Below are 22,926 nucleotides of genomic sequence, written 5' to 3'. Positions count from 1 at the left end.
TCTCTTTCATTATCAATAAAATTTTTGTATAAAAAATATCAAATCATATCATCTATCATAAATTCTTAACTCAAAAAATCAATATAACTAACTAGCTCAAAATAATTCAGATCACCACACTTTCACTATGCACTTTGATTTAAACCACAAAATTTCTTTGAGTGCACTAAATAGCTTCCGATCAAAATATACTATTGTATTAAAAATATCTAGAATTTAGATTCTAAGTAAAAAAATAAACTTTTAATTCTCATCTATATTATACAATGAACAGATCCATCCAAATTAATCCTTAAGTCAATCAACACATTCAAATCCATCATATAAGCTAGTTATTATAATTCAACATGAATTAGATCTTGATTTCTCTTATAAATTCATCTAAATACTTCCAAATCAAACTCTTATGATAAAAGCAATTAGAAGAATTTTATCAATACTTCATAAATTAAAAGGCCTTAAATCATCACACATACGTAAAATTGACTCAATCATTTTTTTTCTAGAGTTTCTTTCCTGAGATCTTTAGCATCTATCAAAAACTTTCCATAATAATTATGCAAGTCACTTATAATCAAATTTTCTATTCAATATTAGATTTTACTAAGAACCTCAATAACAATGGTAAAAGAACTCTATATCAGTTCATAATCTCAAAATTTTTGAATTGTAATTTCAGATATGTCCCAAAATCTTAAATAGGTATAAATAAGATCTTTTACCTAGATCTGAAGATAGTAGTCAAGGATTTCATTAACACCCTCAACAACAATGGCAGAAAATCTCTTGATCAACTTAGATATGTAATATTTGAATTGAAGTTTCATATTTAATGTGTAGTCTTCGATAGACAAAAATAATATTTATCGTTTGGATCCAAAGATGATAATTAAAATTGTTAATGATTCCACCAAAATAAATACTCTATAATCTCAAAAGCAAATTATTTTTTTCCATCAGAAACAAACTTATTTGTAGTATTCCCAACTATGTATTTCCTCTTAATATGTCAGTTTATATATGATCCACATACGAAAGTCAACTTCAAAAATATTTTGATCAGATAGCATAAAAGATTTTTTTTAGTCCAAACCTTAAACAACTTTCAAAGAACCATCATTTATCTTGCCACTAAATAATTAACTTCAAGACTAGGAGCAATATCACAGTATTATTCCTATATCAAATTTGAGCTTATAATTCACTTAAAAACTAATGATTAAATTAATAATCATAATGCATAATAAAATTTCATGATCAATCCTCTTGTCATTACTTCAGATCAAGTCCAAATAATTATAATATGATCCATAGATTGTCAATCATATATGAAACTCTCTGAATCATTATTCCTAAGGGATCTTTTCATTCATAATCACAAGGTTTAGTCAAAAATCAAAAAGATAACTTATACTGCAATCATTATAGATCTATACCCTGATGTTTCTAGTGTCTACCCATCTACACTCATCCTATATTTGATCCTATATGTCATAATTCATCCACTAATACTTTGATGCTATATTAATTATTATTCTTCCGACCTAAAATCATGAGCCAGAGATCATAGCAACCGTCACACACTTATACAAAACTCTTCCCACAAGCATACAAGATATCTCATTACGCTATCATGAAGTAATAGTAGAATAATTAGTCAAAAAATTAAGTACAAAACTTAACAATCTAAATTTCAACTTTAATATCTCAATAAATTTAACAATATTCAAAAGATCTCATATCAAGTTTAATAAAATTTTCAATAATAAATAAAAGTATCAAAGTTCTACTTATAATCACTTTCACGTACATATTCCCATATCATTTTAGTTCTCAAGATCTATAAAAATAGTAAAATTTGATATAATGAGCTAGACAACTCCGTAAACAATAAACACTTCAACTAGATTAAATCAAATAATAAAATAAATAATCATTTATAGAAGTAAGCATATAGAATTTATTTGTTCGAAATTAACTTCTATTTTGCAGCATTATCAAAACATAATTCATGCCAACTTCAATTTCTTTTTTATAATCTGAGTTTTATTCAATAATTTAATTTCTTTCTAATTATTAAATTCTCATCAACTGTGAGCTATAACCATATTATCCCTATAGCAAGGACATAACACTACGTGTCATCTTGCGGTGGGCTGCATATCATCTTATGGCAGGCTATATGTCATCTTACAACAAAGTCATAATATCATGTATCATATTGCAGAAAGATGCATGTCATCTTGCAGCATGCTACGTATCATCTTGCAGCAAAATACTTAGGAACCGTGAATCTATTGATGGTTTGTCGTAAATCTGCTGGCGACATATTGTATATCTACTTACGATATAAATCCTTAGGACTAATCAATTATCAACGTATTAGCCCCCATTAGTGGGATCCTTCACATAGTTAGGCTGAGAGTTCAAGTCATCTCAAATTAAAATTCTTTTCACAATCATATTTCATATTTCAGTTTGACAAAAATACACATAATCATATCATATCAAAATCAGTCTAGCATAATGCATAATAAAATCAATACTTTCAATTATATTTCATCATAACATTTCAAAATAAGATATTTTCGATAACAAAATATCATTCATCACATTCATACATCATTTCATAAATTATATCAAGAAAATATTTTATAATTTATTGATAAATTTCAAAAAAATGAAGCATTACTTACCTCATATGTATTCCAACAAACCTAAGAATTTCATAATTTTTTTTTCAAAATTTTTAATTAATACATTATCACAGTATCCCATTATTGGACACCTTATCAAGACTTTCATATTCCTATATAAAATCGAGTCTAATATTATAAAGAATATAAATAATCTTAGAAAGACAGGATTGATAGATAGCTGCATCCAATAATTCAGATTGGTCCAATCATCTAATTTCATCCGATCAAAATCTAATTAGAATAGTAGTGTCCGATAAGAGTCAAGATGAAAGTCGGTATGCCCTTCGATAATCATAGATCAATTTGATCAAATATTTTTATTTAATCAAGATCATTAATAATACAAGGATTTAATAGAGATCAATAAAAATTGAATTTTATAATATTTGATAAAGACTTGAATGGTGCAAATATAATGTCCGACTGATGAGATGGTTTAGAGTCTCTCTACTAAATCAACTCGGATTTAAAATGATAGAGCTGGAAATTTTTTATTGAGTTCATAAACCAAGTGGAGAGAGAAATTAATAAGGTGGAACATGACTGATCTAACAATACTGTCCAACCTTTCGATCAATCCAATCAAGATAATTTAATCAAATCATGATTGAATTACTAGACAGATAATTCAATAAAATCATGGATGATAAAATTTAATGGTATCTAGTCTTGGCCAAAATGGATGCCGATACGCTATTCGATGATCATGGATCAGAACCTTTTTACTAGGATTGTTCAAACTCATCGTAAATCTTTTCAAAGATCTAAGAAAACCTTTACTGGATCAATCCTAGAGTGATAATTAAACTTCATAGATAAAGAGGACACAATTCTAGGGAGAAATCCATGAAAGGAGACAAACAATCTAGAAAGAGAAAATTTTAGAGAGAGAAGTAGAGAGGAAAAATAGAGAGACAAACTAGAGAAGGAAAGAGAGGATAGAGAGGAGATAGGGAAGAGGGAAAGTTCTCTCTTTTTTTTTTCTTTTTTTTTTCTTTTCTTTTTCTTCTTCTTTTTTTCTTTCTTTTTTTTCCCTTTCTTTTTCTTTTTTTTTTCCTCATGTTTTGGGGGTGAACAGGGGATTTACTTCCCCTTCCTATTCTCAAAACAAGGGGCCCGGTAGTGACCGCTAGAATGACCAGCAGTCGGTCTACTATAAACCACAGCACTAGCGACAACAACTGGAGGGAGAAAACATGAGGAAAAAGAAGAAAACAGGACCGAACAATGGGTCCTTTTTGCTCGTTCAAAACTAAGTCCTAACCCACTCACCGATGGCTGGCATCTAACTCTGGCCAATGGCCATTGCAGAGGATAAGTCACAGCTCTTGGCGACAAACAACAGTGGCTAAGAAATAGGAAAAACAAGGTTTGTAAATAGAGGATCTTCTCTTCATCAATTTCAATGGATCTAATGGCCGACAGTGGGGCTTTATGCAATAATAAAGAGGGAAAAGAAATCAGACACCTTATCTTGACTCTGGTGAGGGATTTACTATGAATTCTGATTGTCATAGTGAGTTAGATTAGTGATCTTCTGAGAGGAAAAGAAAGAAAATGAAAATAGTGATTGTGAAAAATTCCAGCAGGAACTGAGAGCGAACTAAGAGCTCTCAGCGATGGGTGACGGGGAGGGAAAGGGCATCGCCTCTTATAGGGCAAAACCCTAGACTTGTCTCTAATCCGATATCTATCAGAAAGCCTTGTTGAAGGCTGGGGTTCTACGTTCCACTAGCCCTTCCTTTTCAAATATTACTTTGGTTGGGTAAACTACTTTGAGCCTCCAAATGATTTCCTCCAATTGCTTTTACATTGTGCAGAGCCAGAATTCAGTGATATACTTCCGCCGTTGTTTCCATCCAGATGGTTCGGCAGCAATAGAGCCACTTGCATTGCCAGGATTCCTAGTAGGGTTTGGTAAATTTGCTTTCAATAAAAATATCATGTACCATTTCATTGCTTCTCTGAATGAATCACGCATAAAAACATACCCTAAATGGCCAATACTGAAATTTTACAGTGAAAATTGAATTCATAGGCGGAATAATTCATGTACGACTTACCAACCACATACTGGTCATCACTTGCCCTGTTGTCCTCTCAGTTACCAAATCTAGGCTTTATAGATTCTCAAAGGACATCTATTCTTGCTCTCGCATAGACTAGCTATTCCAGCCTTTAGCAGTCGCTCCCCTCCACACCTCCCCACAGCAAAACCCTACCACCACTACCACCACCAAAATATGAGATAAATGTACCTTTCAAGTACTATTTGGATGCAGTAGAATAATTTGGTGGGAAGACCTTGAGAGATCTTCCATTCAGTCTGATAACCACATCCAACTGATTGTTGATATACCGACTACGTTTTCCATGTTGCCTTTGGAAGCAAATAAAAGCATTGTCGACAGGTTTTCATTTTTATCAACAACAGGATGTATCAAGATTTCTGTAGCACATGGGAAGGAGCGTTTTAAAAACAAAAAATTATAATTGATTAATTCCACAACAAGATGAAGAAACGGAAGTGGAACTTGATACTTTACAGTACGGAGGTGTTATTTGGAACAAAAAGAAAAAGATGGCTAGAGTTTCCTGTACATGGTTGACATCAAGAGATTGCTAAAACCAGCCCCCCAAGCATGCATGACCTTGGGACTAATTTGCTGCCAGAAGAGGTTACTTTAGGGTGCAAAGGGGGTCAAGCCAGGTAATTGTAGATCTGAGGATTGTTCTTGTCCCGCTCCAGGTATTCCCTGTCGATGAGGCTCTCTATCCTTTTCTTCAAGTCTGCTGGTTTTATAGGAAATTTGAGCTGAAAGAACGACATGGCAAAATGTGAATATAATAAAAGTGGACAAAGAAAGTAGTTCAGTGATCAGATGAACATTAAATCACCTGCTGAAAGAGCTCAGTTATTAGAAGCGTGTGGCTTAGTACTTTTCTTGTCTTCATGATACGGACAATAGCCGCATCAACCTGAAATGAATTCAGAGAGAAACAAAGGACAATGGAAATTCTTGAGGCCACATCTACATACTTAGACTTCTACCCATATATCATTCACACGAGAAAGCTCGGTAACAAGTAAATGATGGCAGTTGTAATCAAAACAGTAATACTTAATTAGTCAGTATGATTGGTCGAAAGTATTCATTAAAATACTATAACACAAGTCCCATCCCATAGAAGTCTAGGACCCTTTTCTGCACAGTATCCAAAATTGAGAACTTTACATGCTTCTAATTCCTCTTTGGGCTTCTCCATTTCTCCAACTGTTCAGACTAAACAACAGATAACCAGACACCCTTCAGGTGGCATCCAAGATTCCAGCCAACAACATACTCCTTTAACTTCAATGATTTTCTTACAAACTTCTACCTAGTCTAATTCTTGATCTTCCAATATTTGTCCAATATCACTTCATATCCCCAAACCCACTATGCTCATATTACATTTAATGGCTCTCCTGGCTAAAAAGCCTGGATGATGTTTCACTGTTACATGACAGCTCAAAGCTGTATTACCTCTTCATCTACTTCCCTGATGGAATAGTTTGAAATTGCAGAAGCTATTTTGAAGGATTCACTTGTCCCATGTCTTGAACTACCCATAAATCTGTGTACCTCCATGTTCCTGACGCTCTCCTCATTTAACAACTTATGAGAACATCTCCTTTTGACTCAACCTTTTTGACTTGTACAGAGAATTTATCATTTCACTTCTTTATGCACCGATTCAATCCATTATCTCTTCTTTTCTACATTTTTCCCCTCCTGGAAGTAATGTATATCATGTCATGGAATCCATGTCATAATAAATGAGTGCAACTTCACAACATATCAAATCCTTGTTTTGACCAGGACTCGCCTCCAAATTTGAAATGCTATGGAGAGTTGCTTCTTAATATACGAGCCAATCAGTAAGCTAGGTTTCCCTCCACTCCAACTAGTCTTCCGTATTACAAATCAGGCCCCTTTGTCCCACAGTTTGTTTTGCTAAGAAGTTTGCTCCAACCGATTGAGGGTTGGTTCTAGGTTGAGACTTAGTCACATATAAACTCTCAAAACTTTTGTTAAAACATACTGCAATTCACAAAGCCGAACTATAATCTTGGGATAAGACATGTGGGTTAGTATATGATCATTTTTTCATTTATATCTTCTTACTAAAATCACCAAAAGCCAAATATTTACTTCACAGGTCCTTAGCCTCCCATTTGTAAAGTTTATTCCCCTATCTATAACCGGAGGAATGTTTGTACCTTTCAGACAAAGGCATTATACAGCTAAATTATTAAGCACAGTAGTAGTTAGAGCATATGACTGAATATGTCTCAATCTTTAACAACACCTACTATAGTAAATCCAGTTTGCAGGTTTTCTCCCATATACTCAACTATATGTTCATTTCTTTTAAGAGCTCATTCCTCACTCATGCATTTTTGACATATAGCAAGAAGCATTTTAAGAGGGCAAGTCTTTTTGCAGTTAAGACAGTTAAAAAAAACCTGATATTGACGGTCTTGGAATACTCTTTCAGTGGTGCTGGTGTTCTCTTCCACCGTCTCCTTCATTTGAATTGCATTTACCTGGTAACATGACATGTTAGCTCTAGTTACATGCTTGAAATTCCACAGTACTGATTTCAACAGTGAAAACCTTACCTTAATGCGGTAGAGAGGAGCACTGAATTCTTCATTAAATACAAATGAGTCATCATCCTCTACTTCCCTTCCTTTTGGGATCTGCAATGAGCAGAGAATTTGAATAAAACAATCAGGCCAACATAAAGAAACAAATCTGAAATAAGGCATGCACCTTTTGGAGAACTCGGACTTTGCCACATGCAAGTGACTGCAAAGTCCTTCTCAGCTCTTTATCGTCAATGCCAGTTGAGTCCTTAATATCTTGGAAACTGAGCTTTTGAGTGTCATTGAACAGCATCAATACAACAGTCTGGAACATGGGTCAAGCCATCAAAAGTTGAGAAGCAGGTCAAATTAAAGAATACTAGAATCAAATGGAGATCAAAGACAGACCCACCTGGAACAATGACACCGCCAATTCCTTTTTACCTTTTGGAAATTCTGCTTTTAAAACACATTGACCTAATGAATTTTGCCACATTAAGCGCCTCCCACTGTACTTACTCAAATAGAACTCCTTAAATATATCCTGTAATGGTGCACAGCATAAAAGAATCAGAAAATAACGTCTCAAATAAGCCAGGTAAAAGCATGAAGAGATGCATAGCACACATTGCCTGTGACCTAACCTGATAAACATTCAGTTCATGTGGAAGCCGAACATCCATAGGGGGATATGTTGGCCAATACCTATAAAGCACCACAAAAAAGAAAATTTCCCAAAATCAGAAACTGGAGTCAGATATAGGAATAGCACATTGTAAATTCATAGCCATCTCACGTATCAAAGACCTAAAACTTATGACAGGCATTAAATGAATGATACCCACCCAGTCGTAAGGACATGAACACTCATTTCAATACCAGTTGGAAGTTTTGTCCTGGCTTGAGATGATTGCTTAAACGAATCATTAATCTCTTTCGATAACTCAATGTCCTGAGAAAATAACAGCATGAAACTATTACAAGAACAATTAAGAAAGTGGCAAGCACACAGCATAGTTATCAAAACCAAACTGGTAACTGTAGATAATCAATGAATAAGTTATAAATAACTAAAAGCAATTGGTCAACAATTTCCTAGCAGCTGTCAGCCATAGCATGCCAAGCAATAGAGAAACTACTTGAAACTGCAAAACATCAAGTCACAGCATATTATTTAAAGGGACCTCTTCCCCCACCCAGTGCTTTCAGGCTTTATACCGATGCTTCTGTCTCCACATTTGAGCCTGTATATAGAGAACTATTAAGGGATAGTGATGGAAATCTGTTGTGGGTGTTCTCTGCTATTTATTCCAAGAGAACATAAATATACTTGAACCTCAAGACCTCCTTCACAGTCTCAAACTGGTCCAAATTGAAAGTTTACAAGAGGGGAGGGAGGGGGGTGTGGGGGAGTTATGATTGACAGCAGTCCTAGAATCTGTACCCACTGAATCAACAAGGTCTCCACTCCTTGGGACACCATTGCCCTCTTTCTCATACATCGAATATTCAGGGGGAGAAGGCAAAAAATTAATTTGCACAATATGCAATAGATGGAAGCAGAGCTTTCGACCTGCAAGCCAGGTCATGCCCCCATCAACTAACGGATATTATGTTGTCCATGGTATCAAATGATTCAGATAAGGATTATTTAACATTTTACATACTGACAAATCCAATAACAGTAATAGGAACTGATAATGGGTACACCAACGACAAAGAAAGAATCCCCAGGAATGCCAGATAGATCTAAGGGAACCGTATGTAGTGCTCTAACTTTACAACAGCCATTTATGACAACTTGTATAGTTGAGCTAAACACGTTTTACCTTATAGCTAAGCAAATTTATATAATAACGGTTTCAAAAACAGTTGAAACGGGATGGTACAATTGGTACAATACCATTCTGGCATGAATCAGAACCTGTACAGGTGCCAAGACACTGAAACAACCATATTACCACGCACCGGTCCTTACCAATGCATACTGGAGATATCATACTAGCTGTACCATCGATGGTTTTTCAATTTTGTGTAAACAGTCGATTTCGGTATGCCCCATCAGTATCAGTTCTATATTGATACCATACCATTCCAGTGGAAGAACGACTCAAGATTTGATACCAGTATTTAAAACTTTGCATATGATCTTTCTAGAAGCAAAGTATTTGTGGTGTTATCTTAGAAATACATAAAGGATATTGCAGACCTAAAGAAAATTGTTACTAATCCCATGTATAAATTGGAAAAGTTCCATAATTAGGCTGTAGATTTTTCTAAGTGAGTCACCTTGTGCTTTCTCTAAGACGTGCCATCTCATATTATTTAGCAAGCTGCCATCTCATGCTTATTTAAGGATTCCCACCTCATGCTTGACCAAACACCTTATGTTTATCTACTAAACCACCACTCCTACTTGATGCCACCTCATGCTGGTTGCTGGAATGACATCTCATGCTTATACTTGTTAAAAAACAGCAACCTCATGCTTCGAAGGCAACCACCTAGCAAAACCTTGGCTTGACAACCAACTACTACTTCAGAAGGGTGTCCCAGTGCATGGGGCTCCTGCCATTCCAAGGTCTTGAACATGTACACAATCTTGCCTCCACATGTGGATATGTTTTGACCTTGTGATACCCAGGACAAAACGGACAACCTTACCATTTCACCAAGGTTTGCCCTCACATCTCATGCTCAGAAGCCATATATAAACAGGAGGATACTGCCTTCTTTCTTCTGTTTGGCAACTCCAGATAACCTAGCCAACTAAGAAAGCAGCTAACAAAGAAAAGAAATAAAGTAGAGAATTGCAGAAAGCTAGAGAAAAAGGAAGACTTGTGTGAAACTTTGGAACATATTTTGCAGTTACATATCCTTACATGGTTTATTTATAGTATTGATTCTCTAATTTCTACATATTATCTTTGTAATCGATTTATTGAAGTACAACCCTCATCGCTACCAGACTGCTATCAAGAATCATTGAATTAATAGTCTACATTATTCATGAGATATGAAACTATCTGCAGAGGATGCCACATTTGGGATTCGGTACCTCATTTCTGAATAAAATTTCTGATTCCGGATGCAAATCCTTATGGTTTTAAAGGTGATGTTCCATTTTACATGTAACAAACAAACTTTATTGGACCTTTACTTGAGAATTCATGGTGCACAATCAATTGCTGCAATTATTTATACCTTCTTCTGCCTCAATGAGATGTGTTTTAGGCATGTTAGAGGCATCAAGAATGTTTGTTTTAACTTAAACCACATAGCACACTGTTAGATTGGAATTAGGAATATAATGTCCCTTCCTTTTTTTTTCTTTAGTCAAATTTGGTTTTAAGAGACTAGGATTGCTGTAGTTAAATCAATGGTTAATATATGTATGATAAAGTCATTGGCCATTATATATCATATTGAGGCCATCCCTAAGAGATGGAATTTGAATTTAAAAAAGAAGTGTCTTCTTTTCTATTCCTAGTCTTCCTTAATACATCATATATATGAAAAATAGTTCGAATAAAGGGACTCGTTTGCACCAGATTCTCAGACAGCAAAACCACCAATACCATTTTCCTAATTATCATTCCTATTGCTCTTATCCAGCTCCAATTACAAGGAGATTGCACCACCTTTGGCCAACTAAATTGCTCAAACTAGAAAAATAACCAATATCAGATTTATTTGAAATCATTACATGGTTCCTAGTATACTTGTAATATCCCAGTTCCAATTCAGATCCCAAACCCAAAAGAGTCAGCACGGATCTTAAGGCATGGAATAAAAAAAGGGGTTCTTAAGGCCCATTCTTTTATAAATAAATATCATGAGAAAATTGGTCAACTTTCTCATTGACCAACTTACCCATGTTCTCATGCTTCTCTAGGTAGATAAATCATTTTCCCATGGATAATATTTACCCATGAAATGGAGAGAAAGTCTTATCCACCTAAGAAGTGGGTAAACCATTTTCCCATCAACCGAAAAAATAATCTTTTTATTTCATTCCTAATATATCTTTAACTTTATAATAATAATATAATAATATGACATATTATTATATATAATAATAATATAATAATATAATATATTATACTTTATTATTAGATATAATAATATTTATATATATACTATATTATAATATAATATAGTATAATGAAAGGTATTATGTGAAACATGGATAAATCTTAGCAACTTATCGAAAAAACTAATAATGCAAAAGAACATAGGTAATAGATTCCCAAGCAATTTTTCAATGCATAAAAGAACATGTGTAAATTATTTTTCTGTCTAAATGTTGCCTGAAAAATACTTTTCCAAAAAATACAAATTCTTAGATAAGTTTTTTACCCTCAAAAGAATGAGCCCTTGAGGGCCAACACGTGCTCTGCAAATGCTGGGAAAGATGGAAAATATGGTGGAACCTAGAAAATATGTGCAGAACTCCCGAAGTTCTTTTCTGATCAAGCGTCCTTAATCCACTCAAAAATCCACATTAAAATTGATCTCTAATTCTTCCATGGATGTCTATTTAAAGGCCTCAACTCCCTTAGTTCTTCCTCGTCGGAGATTGGTCGCTGTTCGCTGTCCTTTTCTCTATTTTCTTCTTGATACACCGATGGATTAATCTTGATTTGGCCGCTGAAAGTCAGATCAAAACTCATCAAAGATCATGTAAATCCCACCAATCATCTTCTTCTCAATCTTCTATGATTCCTAAAGCATGGATTCTTGCCAAATTGTTGCTGAAAAATTCCCAAAAAAATCTGATTTTAAATACTCCATTTCTTTCGTATTTTATCTTGATTTTTTCAATGCCATTGGCCGCCGCCGATCACCAGACTTGGGCTGTTGGTCACCGTCATGGCCTACTCTTCTAGCCATGAGCATTGCTGGCTGGAAGGAGAGCCCCCTTGCTTCAGGAACAGGAGGAAGAAGAGTTCCCTTGTTTCATTCAGAAGAAGGAAAAAGAAAAAGAAAGAGAAAAAGAAAAGAAGAAAAAGAGAAAAAAGAAATGAAAAAAAAAAAAAAGAGAAAGAGTCTCTCTCTTCCCTCTCCCCCTTATCTTAGCTTGCATCCCCACTTTCTCTCTCTAAAAAGTCACACTCTCTCAATCTCTCTACTTTCGCTCTCTACAGATTTTCTCTCTCTAGAATTGTCTCTCTTTATGAAATTATTTTTCTAAAATTGATCGAATAAAGGACTTTCTTTCAATGATTCTGATCTGACTTTAGCAAAGAAAGTCCTGATCCACAATCGTCAGACAGCTTGCCGACACCCACCTTAACCAGACCCGATCCGACTACCATTAGATTCAATCTGTGATTTTTATTGAATCATCTATATACTAATTCAATCATAATTTGATTAAATCACCATGATTAGATCGATCGGATTGCCAGACAATGTCATCTAATTAATCTTATTCCATTTTGTTAATTTCCTTCCTTTGATATTCTCTCTCCATGTGATTTATGAACTCAGTGAATCCGACCTATTGCTTTGAATCTGAGTTGATTCTAATAGAAAATTTTGAACCGCTCTGTCAGTTGGACAACATGCCCACACCATTCGAGTCTTTTATGAACATCGCAAGATCTAGTCCTTATTGATCTCTATCAAATCATTATATTTTGAGAGACCCTGATTTGATGAATCTACTTGATCAAATTAATCCTTGACTGCCAATCAGTATATAGCGACCTCCACTTAAACTTTTATCGAGCACTAATAGATTTAATTACCATCGATTTTTATTGAACCATCTATTTTCTATTCTAATCATGATCAGATAAAATTATCTTGATTCAATTGCCTAGGACATTGAATACGACTGCTTTTGTCAGCCTTGTGAGGGTGTTAAAACTTAGAATTTTTATTAATTGTAGTTTTAAAACTAATAAAAAAATATATTTTAAATAATAGGTTCTAAAAGTGCTTTCAGAATTAATTGAATCTATCCGTTCAGTATTCTGCAGAGATAAATAATGCACCATTTTTTCGAGATATTTCATAATTAATTTTAAAAGCGAATAATTAGTCTTTGAATTATGCATGATTTATAAAATTATATTTTGAACAGAAAGTGATTTTAAAATTTGAGATTTATGGAATATGCGTTTATTAAATGGAATTATAGTATATATGTTATCTTGCAAAAGTACTTTAATACGCATTGGATTCGAGCTCTCAGCCTATGTTCTGGACCTTGCCATAAAGGTTGTGTATTAATTTTTGACCCTGCAAATAAGAGTTGTGTATTGATTTTTGATCCTACCAATCAGGGTTATATGTTGGCACTCTGATTAAGCTCATTGATTCTATTCTGATCCTGCCATAGGAATAAGTATGATCATAATTAAGACTATTGAGTTATATATATTTTGTTTTGAATTGGATTTATGATTAGGTATGTATATGAGGATTTGAAAAGATTTAAATTATAATAATTAGCATGGAATATATGTTCATATGTTTATTCATGGCATTTGTTTTTGAATATTATATTTTATGATAATATCTGAAATGTCTAGTTGAGATATTCATTACTTACTGAGCTATTAAGCTCGTTACCTCTTTTTTCTTTTCAGATTTAGATTTTTAATTGTGGACATGGGTTACTGCTTTGAAAGTGAGTTAAAAGCGATAGTCGACAACATAAACTTACATATTTTACAGGATTATTATCTGAAATGTAATTGACGTAAGATCTTTTAAATATTATTGTAATTTTATGAGAGATTAAAGTTAATTTTAGTTGGTCAAATTTTGGACTTAATTTATTATGACTTCCATTGTGATGCATTGATATCATATTTGAAATGTCTTATATGCTTGTGAAGAGAATTTTCCATGAGTATGCAGTGATTGCCATAACCCCTAGCGCGCGATCTCGGATCAGGGGCATGACAATACCATACAATAATAAAAGCTTCAAAATAAAATATTTTACATTCTTGAAAAGGAGCATAAGTCAATTGATTGTCTGACTCCAAGTCCACAAAACTAGTATTGGAACTATACCTATACACTACTAGTTGGGGATGGTACGGTCTATACGATAAGCCATGCAACCCATACGAAGATAGGCTCCCAAAACTTTTTTCTTACTCATAGCCATGGTATTGCCCGAAACTGAGTGCTACAAGTTGATATAGGGCACTTTCACTTGATTTGGACCTACATAGACTAATTCAGCTAATATTTTGAACCAAACCTCAGTGATGTACTAGTTCCTTGTACGTACAATATGAGGCAGTACATGTTTGCACGACAAACCTTGATTCGACTGTATTAATGATGAAGTGACACATGAGAGATGGCAAAATGCACGAGATCGTCCTTCATAACTACCAAATACCTCTAGTTACAATGTATTAGTCAGGACAATTAGGCAAGGCTGGCCAAGCCAAAGATCATCTTAAGCTCAAGCCATATTGCTAAATGCTTAGCCCAATCCATCCTGATCTAACACATCCCAGTTCATACAAACCCACAATATCATTAACTTGAACTCAGATCAGCACAAAAAATAGATTGTACAGCTATAGCCCACTAACTAAAATAACCTTTAAGTGTTCAAATTATGATGATTAAGATGACTCCTAAACTGATTTTTAATTTACATTCATTAAGAAACTCAAATAACAATATCACAAGTACTGTTGTTTCCTTGCATTAGGAAATTAAGTGCCACTTCTATTTCATACAACTAATATCTGTTATCTATATGTTAAAAGGCATGCATGCCTTTGTCATTTGGTTGGTATTAGGCTTCGCAAACAATCAGGCCAAACTAACTGGAATTCAAGTTGAGCCAGACCATTCAAGCCCAAGATCAGCCAACCTACTGATAACTAGATCAATCCAATCTACAAAACTGCCAAGCAGAACGGAGCATAGGATGGCGTAGCCCAATGTGCATCCCCAATATCAAGCTGCCTTCCTTTATATAAAGCATATAAAGAAAATGTTGAAACCTATATGGTTCAAGGAAAAAGGCATAGCTATGCAATTTATGAAAATTTAAATTTATTTGTTACCAAAAAATAAAGGGGTCCTACACGTAACAGTCACAGGTAGTTATCTCGAAATTCTATTTTTAAGATTTCAAAGAGTGTCAACACATTGGGCACTTGGACATGGCACAATGCAACACAATATAGCTGGACATCCACTTTGAAGTGTTCTGATGACATTAGAAAAATATACATTTAGTACTTTTTTGGAAATGTCATGCAGGGAAATCTTAGTTTCAAGCATGTTTCAAATCATAATCACCAAAAAAACATGTTATCCACCTAAATGGACATTTAATAAGAACCCAAAAGGAAAACCAATTTAGTTTTTTTAAGGAAACCAACTTTGTTTCCATGAAAAGATAGGTAATATAGAAACTATGTTACAGATTGGGTGATTAGAGACAAATTGGCAACACTTAAAAAGTAAGTTTCCAGTTCCAATTGCTATGTGTTTTCCAGTTGTTGCACCATTGTTTTCATGATAATTTTGCAAATTTTTCATTCCTCTTTCTCCATTATTTTTTCCATAGATGTTTCCATGATTCATAAAAATAATTGTAGTTTATACCATTGGATTTGGAGTCATCATTAGCAATCCTTCATCAATCAAACCAGTTGAAGGCTACATATATAATCGCTGTGAATTTCAACTTTTTCAAAACTTCCATGTAAATTAGGTCAAGGATTTAAGTCCCACCGAGACAGGGGCCGTCCCGGCCATCCTGTCCCGTCCCGTCCCTTTGAGAATCCGGCACCTGAGACAAGTGCGAGATCCCAAAACGAGCATCTGGCCTTTGTCCCCATCCCGGCCGTCCCGTCCCGTCCCTCTAAGAATCTGGCACTTGGGATGAGTGCGAGACCTCGAAACGAGCACCCGACCTTTGTCCCGATCGTCCTGCCTTCTTTCCATCCGAATCACACACCGATACGGCCATCCTGATCGGGATTTGCACTGTTCCTTTTGATTCATCACATCAGGAGGGAGAAGCACAGGAGGAAGGAGCCATACTGACCTTTTTGCCACTGTCATCATCATCGTCACCGAGAGGAGCACGACCACGAGGGAGGAGCCGAGAGGAGCACAGACTGGAGGGAGGAGCCACTCAGGGAGAAGAAGAGAGGAGAGAGGGCGGAGGAAGCATTCGGAATCTTCAAATCTCCGACGAGGAAACAAGGGAGGGAGGAGAGAGGAGCGGAGGGGAAGCGTCGTCGGTTTGCCGAAACCCTCAGGCGATCTCCACTCCATCTTTTCGCTATCACAATCAAGAATCAGTGAAATACAAGGGGTAGCATGGCGTGGCGTGTTATCTACCGTGGGAGGAGAGAGGAGAGAGGAGCAGAGGGGAAGCATCGTCGATCTGCCGAAACCCTTAGGCGATCTCCACTCTCCACCTTTTTGCAATCGCAATTGGGAATCGATGAAATACAAGGGGTAGCGTGGCATGGCATGTTACCCATCGTGGGATTTGCCCGATCCAATTGCACCTAGTGCGCTCCTTGCACGTGATTGCCCTTCGTGCGTGCGCCTGATTGCTTTGCACGCCCATGCATTTTGCCAAAGCACCTGTCATCCTATGGCCTTCATACGTAATTTGACAATGCGCAGCCTTCACCCATGATTTCATACGCAATGATATTATTGGTCTTGACTCGTTGCGCAACAATATTATTGGTCTTCCCAAGCCCCAACATGGTTTGATTGAGCGCATCTTGGTCTCTGCAGCATCCAATGTGCCATGTAATTTCTATAAATATTCATGTCCAACTCTCAATCTCCCATAGCACAACATTCACCAAGAGTCCAACTCTCAGTCTCCCATAGCATAACATTCACCGAGAGTCTAACTCTCAAGGGAAGCATTAGATCGTCGAACATCTCAATCATATATTCACTTTTAAAGTTCAAATACATTTAAACAATCAATAGATCAGTAAAACTTCAAGATAAATTCAAAATACTATTATTTATATATATAAAAGGGTGTCCCAAGTGCGTATCGAGATGCCTGATCGGGACAACCATCAAAACGGGGTTCCAGGAGAAAATCAAGATGCCCCCATCTCACGAGATTTAAAACCTTGAATTAGGTAGTCCCATCCTCTTTCTTGTTGCTTTGGCATTAACTAAGTCCCCATCATTACGGCAGACATTTCTTTTTAGAGAATTATGATGGGTGGAGATTGACGTGAAAAACATGGTGAGACAGGATTGAACGCAGGTCTCATATGTGCACACAGAGATATTTCACACGCTCAACCAGTTAACACCATTTCATGTGTTGATAATAGATATTTAAGTCCCAAACTCATTTACACGCCATTTAACTATCTAAAATTACCAGAAATTAAAACAAAATGGTCCCTACTTTTGTGGCCAGAAACTTTTTTTTTAACATAAATAGTCCCTAATTAACTAAAATTAAAGGTAATATTCAAGAGTTTTCCTTGGAGTAAAACTGTTCATCTAAAATCAAGGTGAACAAAAAAAAGGCATTCTAAATCTGTTTTGCCATTAAGACTTCTAGAATTTGTAAAATACTCACATTTATTATAATCGTGATCGTTAAATACTTTGTCATTTAGAAATTTAGAATTTGTAAGCATTTATTATAATCATGAATGTTAAATACATTCCCATCTAACTAATCAAAAGATACAAACATCTAAAAAGACTTTCCTTTAACTTTGACCACATATCAGCCAGTATGAATTTCCAAACACATTTAGGCATGTTTGTTCCAATTAAGTCCAAAAAGCAGAATTGAGACTTAAGCTCTCGAAATTGGCATGCCTTCCTTATGATTGTCTGTTTCTTTATTATTTTTCCCTTTGTCCATGCAAGTTGATAGGGTTTGACAGATAAGTTGCCCTTAAAGCCAACTTTTTTACAGGTTTTATAACACTACATTCATTGGAGACCACCATAAATGAAATCGTACAATTTTGCACCATTGACCAAAGCTGAAGAAGTATATATTTCTTATATTCGTTATGTAGTAGTGATCCATTAGATCCTATAAGTTTTTGCCACTATTTTGTCACCTAATCATTGCTGGTAACATTTTGTTCCCACTATCAATTTCCACACAAGTATAATGTAGGCATTTTTCATATTGCGAAAGTTAATAGCGATATGACCTCAATTACAACATTAAATCAATGTTTCAAGTGCTTGTTCCAGTGTGCATGATATGCATGCCTGCTCACGCATCACACAACGGCAAAATTAGAAATCATCATCATCATCATCATCATCATAATAATAATAATACCTTATTAAATTACAAATATTTTAAAGAAATGAATTAATTGGCATCTTGCTGACCCATTCTAAGCTTTTGATAGTGGCCTGACTGAAACAAACTGGCACTTGAAACATTACATAAAAGACATGAGATTTTGAAGAACAAGACATTTCTTTGTCTTCATGCATCAACAGCCTGGAAAAGCTAGTATTGGATGTTTGATAACATCTTGGACATATAAAGAACCATATGATTAGTCCCAAGTTCCATTACCTCAATCCAGCCATGCCATCCAACAGACTAGGTCTCCATATATACAGTAGGCACATTTCCTGCTTCATAAACCCTACTTGCATCAACTAAGAATGCAATCCAACCATCCATAAAGCAACTCTCTGATAACAGCCACAACAAAGGAAACAATGGAAAGCAGGAAGAACACGATGAAAGAAAGAAAGAAGTCTCTACTGCCCAAGTAACTAGACTAGAGAACCACAAGACCGAAAATGCCAACGAAAAAGTCCCTATGGTGTAAATTGGCCATGATCTAAGCAGCCCTGCCTAAATTCCTACATGGACGTATTTAACAACACTATGTAGTGGTTGGCTGGGGGGGTTTTTGAAGCGTACCTTCAACAATGATGCATGAGAATGTAACCTATTATAGGACAGGGTAAAGAGGATGCCAACAACAAGAAAGAAAGAAAGAAAGGAAAGGAAGGGGAAGGGGAAGGGGAAGGGGAATAAAAGACCAAGGGAAAGGGAGGAAAAGAAGAAAGGTAGGGGTTAGCAAGGGAAAATTTGCTGCAAAAGGCCAAGACATAAGGGACATGGGGGTTGTCAAGGTTGCAAGAGAAATCAGGCATGGAAGTGCCTATGCAAGAAAGGCACTAGAGTATCGTGGCCAAATAAGATTGAAACGAGTAAAACCCAGCAAGTTGAGAGGAAAGAGTAAACAATGGGAAAAGAAAGAAAACAAATAATAAGGACAATCATCCTTAATTTAGGTTTTTTCCACTATATTTGTTATTATGTTGGACTAGAACAAGCCCATACATTTCCCAAACCTTTGAACCTAAAAGCCTAAACCCAACACCACCTGATTTCAGGCTACACCAATAGTCTTTAGGCCATGCTTCTCTCTCACAACTTTCTGCCACACCGCATATGCCACATCAACTAATGTCTTCCATACTTTGACATCTGTTACCATATTCCAGCCTACTAAAAGGGCTATAGGAGACCCAGGGGAAACCAAGACAAACCAAAAAAAGCACAAAACTCATAAAAGCAAAGGGTGACAAAAGAAAGAACGAATGAAGGGAAGGAAGAAATACTAATAGAATATTGCCATTCTCCATAACATCCACTTTTATACTTTTCGTTCCTCCTTATAGAGGTTGTTATTGAAATATAAGTATCTATTAATCACAATTCACAACCCAAGAATAAAGGTGATAGGCTTGAAAGAGCTTCAGATATAAAGTTCTTCTAAAGCTGATTTGACCAGTCAATAGATCATGTCCGATCAATGAAAATGAAATGGAAACCATTGACATGTTACCTTCTGTTACATTTCTCCTAATACTCAAACATCCACTGCAACTAGATGTTAATTTGAAGGAGCTTTCAAAGGCAATTTCTATGAATTCTACATATTCTTCTGAAACATATAGAGAAGATGATTCGAACCATTAGGACCTTACCCAATTCCCAGTGGCAGCCATCAGGATACCAGGTGCCTAAAAATGCTCCAAGTAAAACAACCAGCAACACCACCACCAACACATCAATGGAAGGCCTTGGTGATTTTCATCGATGGCATACAACAGCCAGTTTTTGTTCTATCTCACCTAGCTACATAGGGGTCAAGTAACTTGAAAGGGGGCACCCCCCAGATTAGAAAGAAATAAAGGAGTAAGAACCACCAAGGACACCATGACAAAAAGCATTAATACACTGTTTCAATGTTATTCACTAACGCAAAATTGCAAGTGTTTTTCCTCTTATGGATCCATAAATACATGATGCCTTATTATAGTTCATGTTTTAAATATTTTGAGATTCATGGGAGGTTCGGGTGTCTTAAATTTGGGTGCCTAGAGAAAGGGAGAACACTCCTTCTCATACAGTACTTCATGAGAAGTAAACAGTTAAGTGTGACCAGAAAAATGCATAAATACTAAAGGTGAGGCAACAGAACCACATATTACTCATTGTCAAATTCCATGAACTTTCTCCACTTTGATCCCAATCCCTTCTGTGGAAGGACCATAACCTTCAAGGGCGACTCCTAGAAGAAGATATCAAATTAATATAAGAAAATCAACGCTTCCTGCCAGTAATAATAAGACACTCCAGTAATATTTTGCCTAAAAAGTTTCCTTATCAGGACTCTTAACCCTTAATTCCATAGCCATCTACCAAGCAAAGAAGCCTAGACAATATCAGTCATATCCTTTACAGATGACTACCCTCTCTTATAGTACAACAAACAAAACACCATTATGCTGCAGGAAACTACACTGTTCCTTTTTCATCTCTCCTATGACAGCACCAATTTGACCTTTCTAATTGGTTAATATCATGCACCATGACCTTGGCAAAGGCAAGAAAAAGTGTGCATCAATAGTATCAGCCTAACAAGAATTTGACCCTCCAACCTATGCATGAAGCTTCACATTCACCTATCAACAACTCTACAACAACCTCCTAGTTATGTTCTCAAAGATACCCATATCACAAAAATAAAGGCTGCATGACTGGGCAGCCATACTATTAGCAATGAAGGACCCACTTGGTATTGCTCGTTTTCTATTTTCATTTTCGAAAACCTGGAAGAAAAATGAACTAGACTGAACAATGTGTGATAAAACCTTTTTTTCTTCAAATTGCTTGTAAAATCTTTAGAGCTTTCAGAAGCAAAGATTTATCGTTTTCACAAGAAGTGAAAATTGAAGCAAGGACAGCAGAAGTTTTGTACAAATGTTATCTCCAACATGAATCTCCAAGTGATATTCACTAATCTGTAGAGAAGCAAAAATACAATAGACAACAACAATGGCAAGCAAGCCCTAAGTTAAACAAATTTCGGCATATAGCAAAGAAATATCCCACACCATGGATTAATCAACAGATATATCAATGTGTGTAGCAGAGGCATGTACGAGGTGAGTGAAACAACTAAAAAGACAATCCAAAGGAGCATAAGTTCTGTACTTAAAATGAATGGGTTCTAGAAAGTACCAATTCATTAATTAGTAAATCTATCATCATCAAAAGAAAATAGGAGCATATCAATCTTTAAAGTTGAACCTTCAGAGAGAAAGACTTGGCCTAAAGTTTGTTATTAAAATAGCACTTAGGGTTTGATATCAGCCATTCTTAGCTACTATAGGTGGAAAGTAAAGAAAATACACATCTGATCTACAATAATTCAAATCACATAATTTTGAGCAGCTATAAAACCTTGAGGTCATCTGTACAGAATTTGTAACGGAGACACACTATCCAACTTCAAGTCATTAGTTCACAGGCTAAGCTGGCAACACCATTTAAACATCAATATGTATGTTAACTAATTATAAATAAGTTTCCTCCAAAGTCAACGAAAAAAACATCATTATGGCAGCACAGCTCCCAGGATAAAGATTTATAATCCCAGCTAGAAAATGTGCAAAAAATTGCAACAGACAAGCAAAGTGTAACAATTTAGGACCTCACTCAAAAAAGCGAGCCGAAAGTTGTTATTTGGGTTCCTAGGCCCTGTAAAAGTACCCAAAATCTCCCCATGCACGACCAATGTGGGACTCAATACACACGCAAGCCCTCACACACAACCATCTTTTGATACCATAAATATGTACCCAAAAAAAAAATTATATTCAGATGCCCTTAAAGCTTCAAATCTATATCAATCTTCCCTTTCAAGCTTTAACAAAGAGAATGGAACCATCTTTTATGCCAATCAATAAGAGACTAAGCAGTCATAGCTCCAGATATGATTAAACTCCCTAAACTGTGAAGATATGGATGGAGATTGCATACCTTGAACATTCCTTCAAGTTTATTTGTGAATTGACTTCCACACTCAGTTTTGAGCTGAAAAGGAGATGATTTGGATGTTAGAAATATTGAGAACATGACAAAAACTTAAGTTTAATCTTTCAGCAATCTTTTGGCAACATTATCAAGGATATATAATTACCTTAGATATCATTGACTTTTCAGCATCAATTGATGCACTTTTTCCCAACAATAATCTTTTTGCAAGATCCTTTTTATAGAATGCCTCAAAGACATCTTTTCCCTACAGTCGT

The 22,926-nt window shown here is 35.5% G+C and overlaps 1 protein-coding gene across 1 annotated transcript in view; it reads right to left on the bottom strand.

The window, feature by feature from the left end:
• Nucleotides 1–5,170: 5,170 nt before the first annotated feature.
• Nucleotides 5,171–22,926, bottom strand: part of LOC105046728 (cullin-4) — a 30,409-nt gene continuing 12,653 nt past the window's right edge. The window contains exons 8-17 of the mRNA XM_010925411.4: nucleotides 22,815–22,916; nucleotides 22,655–22,708; nucleotides 8,178–8,284; nucleotides 7,977–8,037; nucleotides 7,745–7,876; nucleotides 7,520–7,657; nucleotides 7,366–7,446; nucleotides 7,210–7,290; nucleotides 5,598–5,678; nucleotides 5,171–5,514 (exon numbers count right to left, since the gene is read on the bottom strand). Of these exons, the coding sequence (XP_010923713.1) occupies nucleotides 5,401–5,514; nucleotides 5,598–5,678; nucleotides 7,210–7,290; nucleotides 7,366–7,446; nucleotides 7,520–7,657; nucleotides 7,745–7,876; nucleotides 7,977–8,037; nucleotides 8,178–8,284; nucleotides 22,655–22,708; nucleotides 22,815–22,916 (951 nt within the window). The 3' untranslated portion in view covers nucleotides 5,171–5,400. The remainder of the gene's footprint in view (nucleotides 5,515–5,597; nucleotides 5,679–7,209; nucleotides 7,291–7,365; nucleotides 7,447–7,519; nucleotides 7,658–7,744; nucleotides 7,877–7,976; nucleotides 8,038–8,177; nucleotides 8,285–22,654; nucleotides 22,709–22,814; nucleotides 22,917–22,926) is intronic.

This window comes from Elaeis guineensis, chromosome 6 (genome assembly GCF_000442705.2).
Source record: "Elaeis guineensis isolate ETL-2024a chromosome 6, EG11, whole genome shotgun sequence".
NCBI lineage: Eukaryota > Viridiplantae > Streptophyta > Magnoliopsida > Arecales > Arecaceae > Elaeis > Elaeis guineensis.
This window is presented reverse-complemented; position numbering and strand designations above follow the sequence as displayed.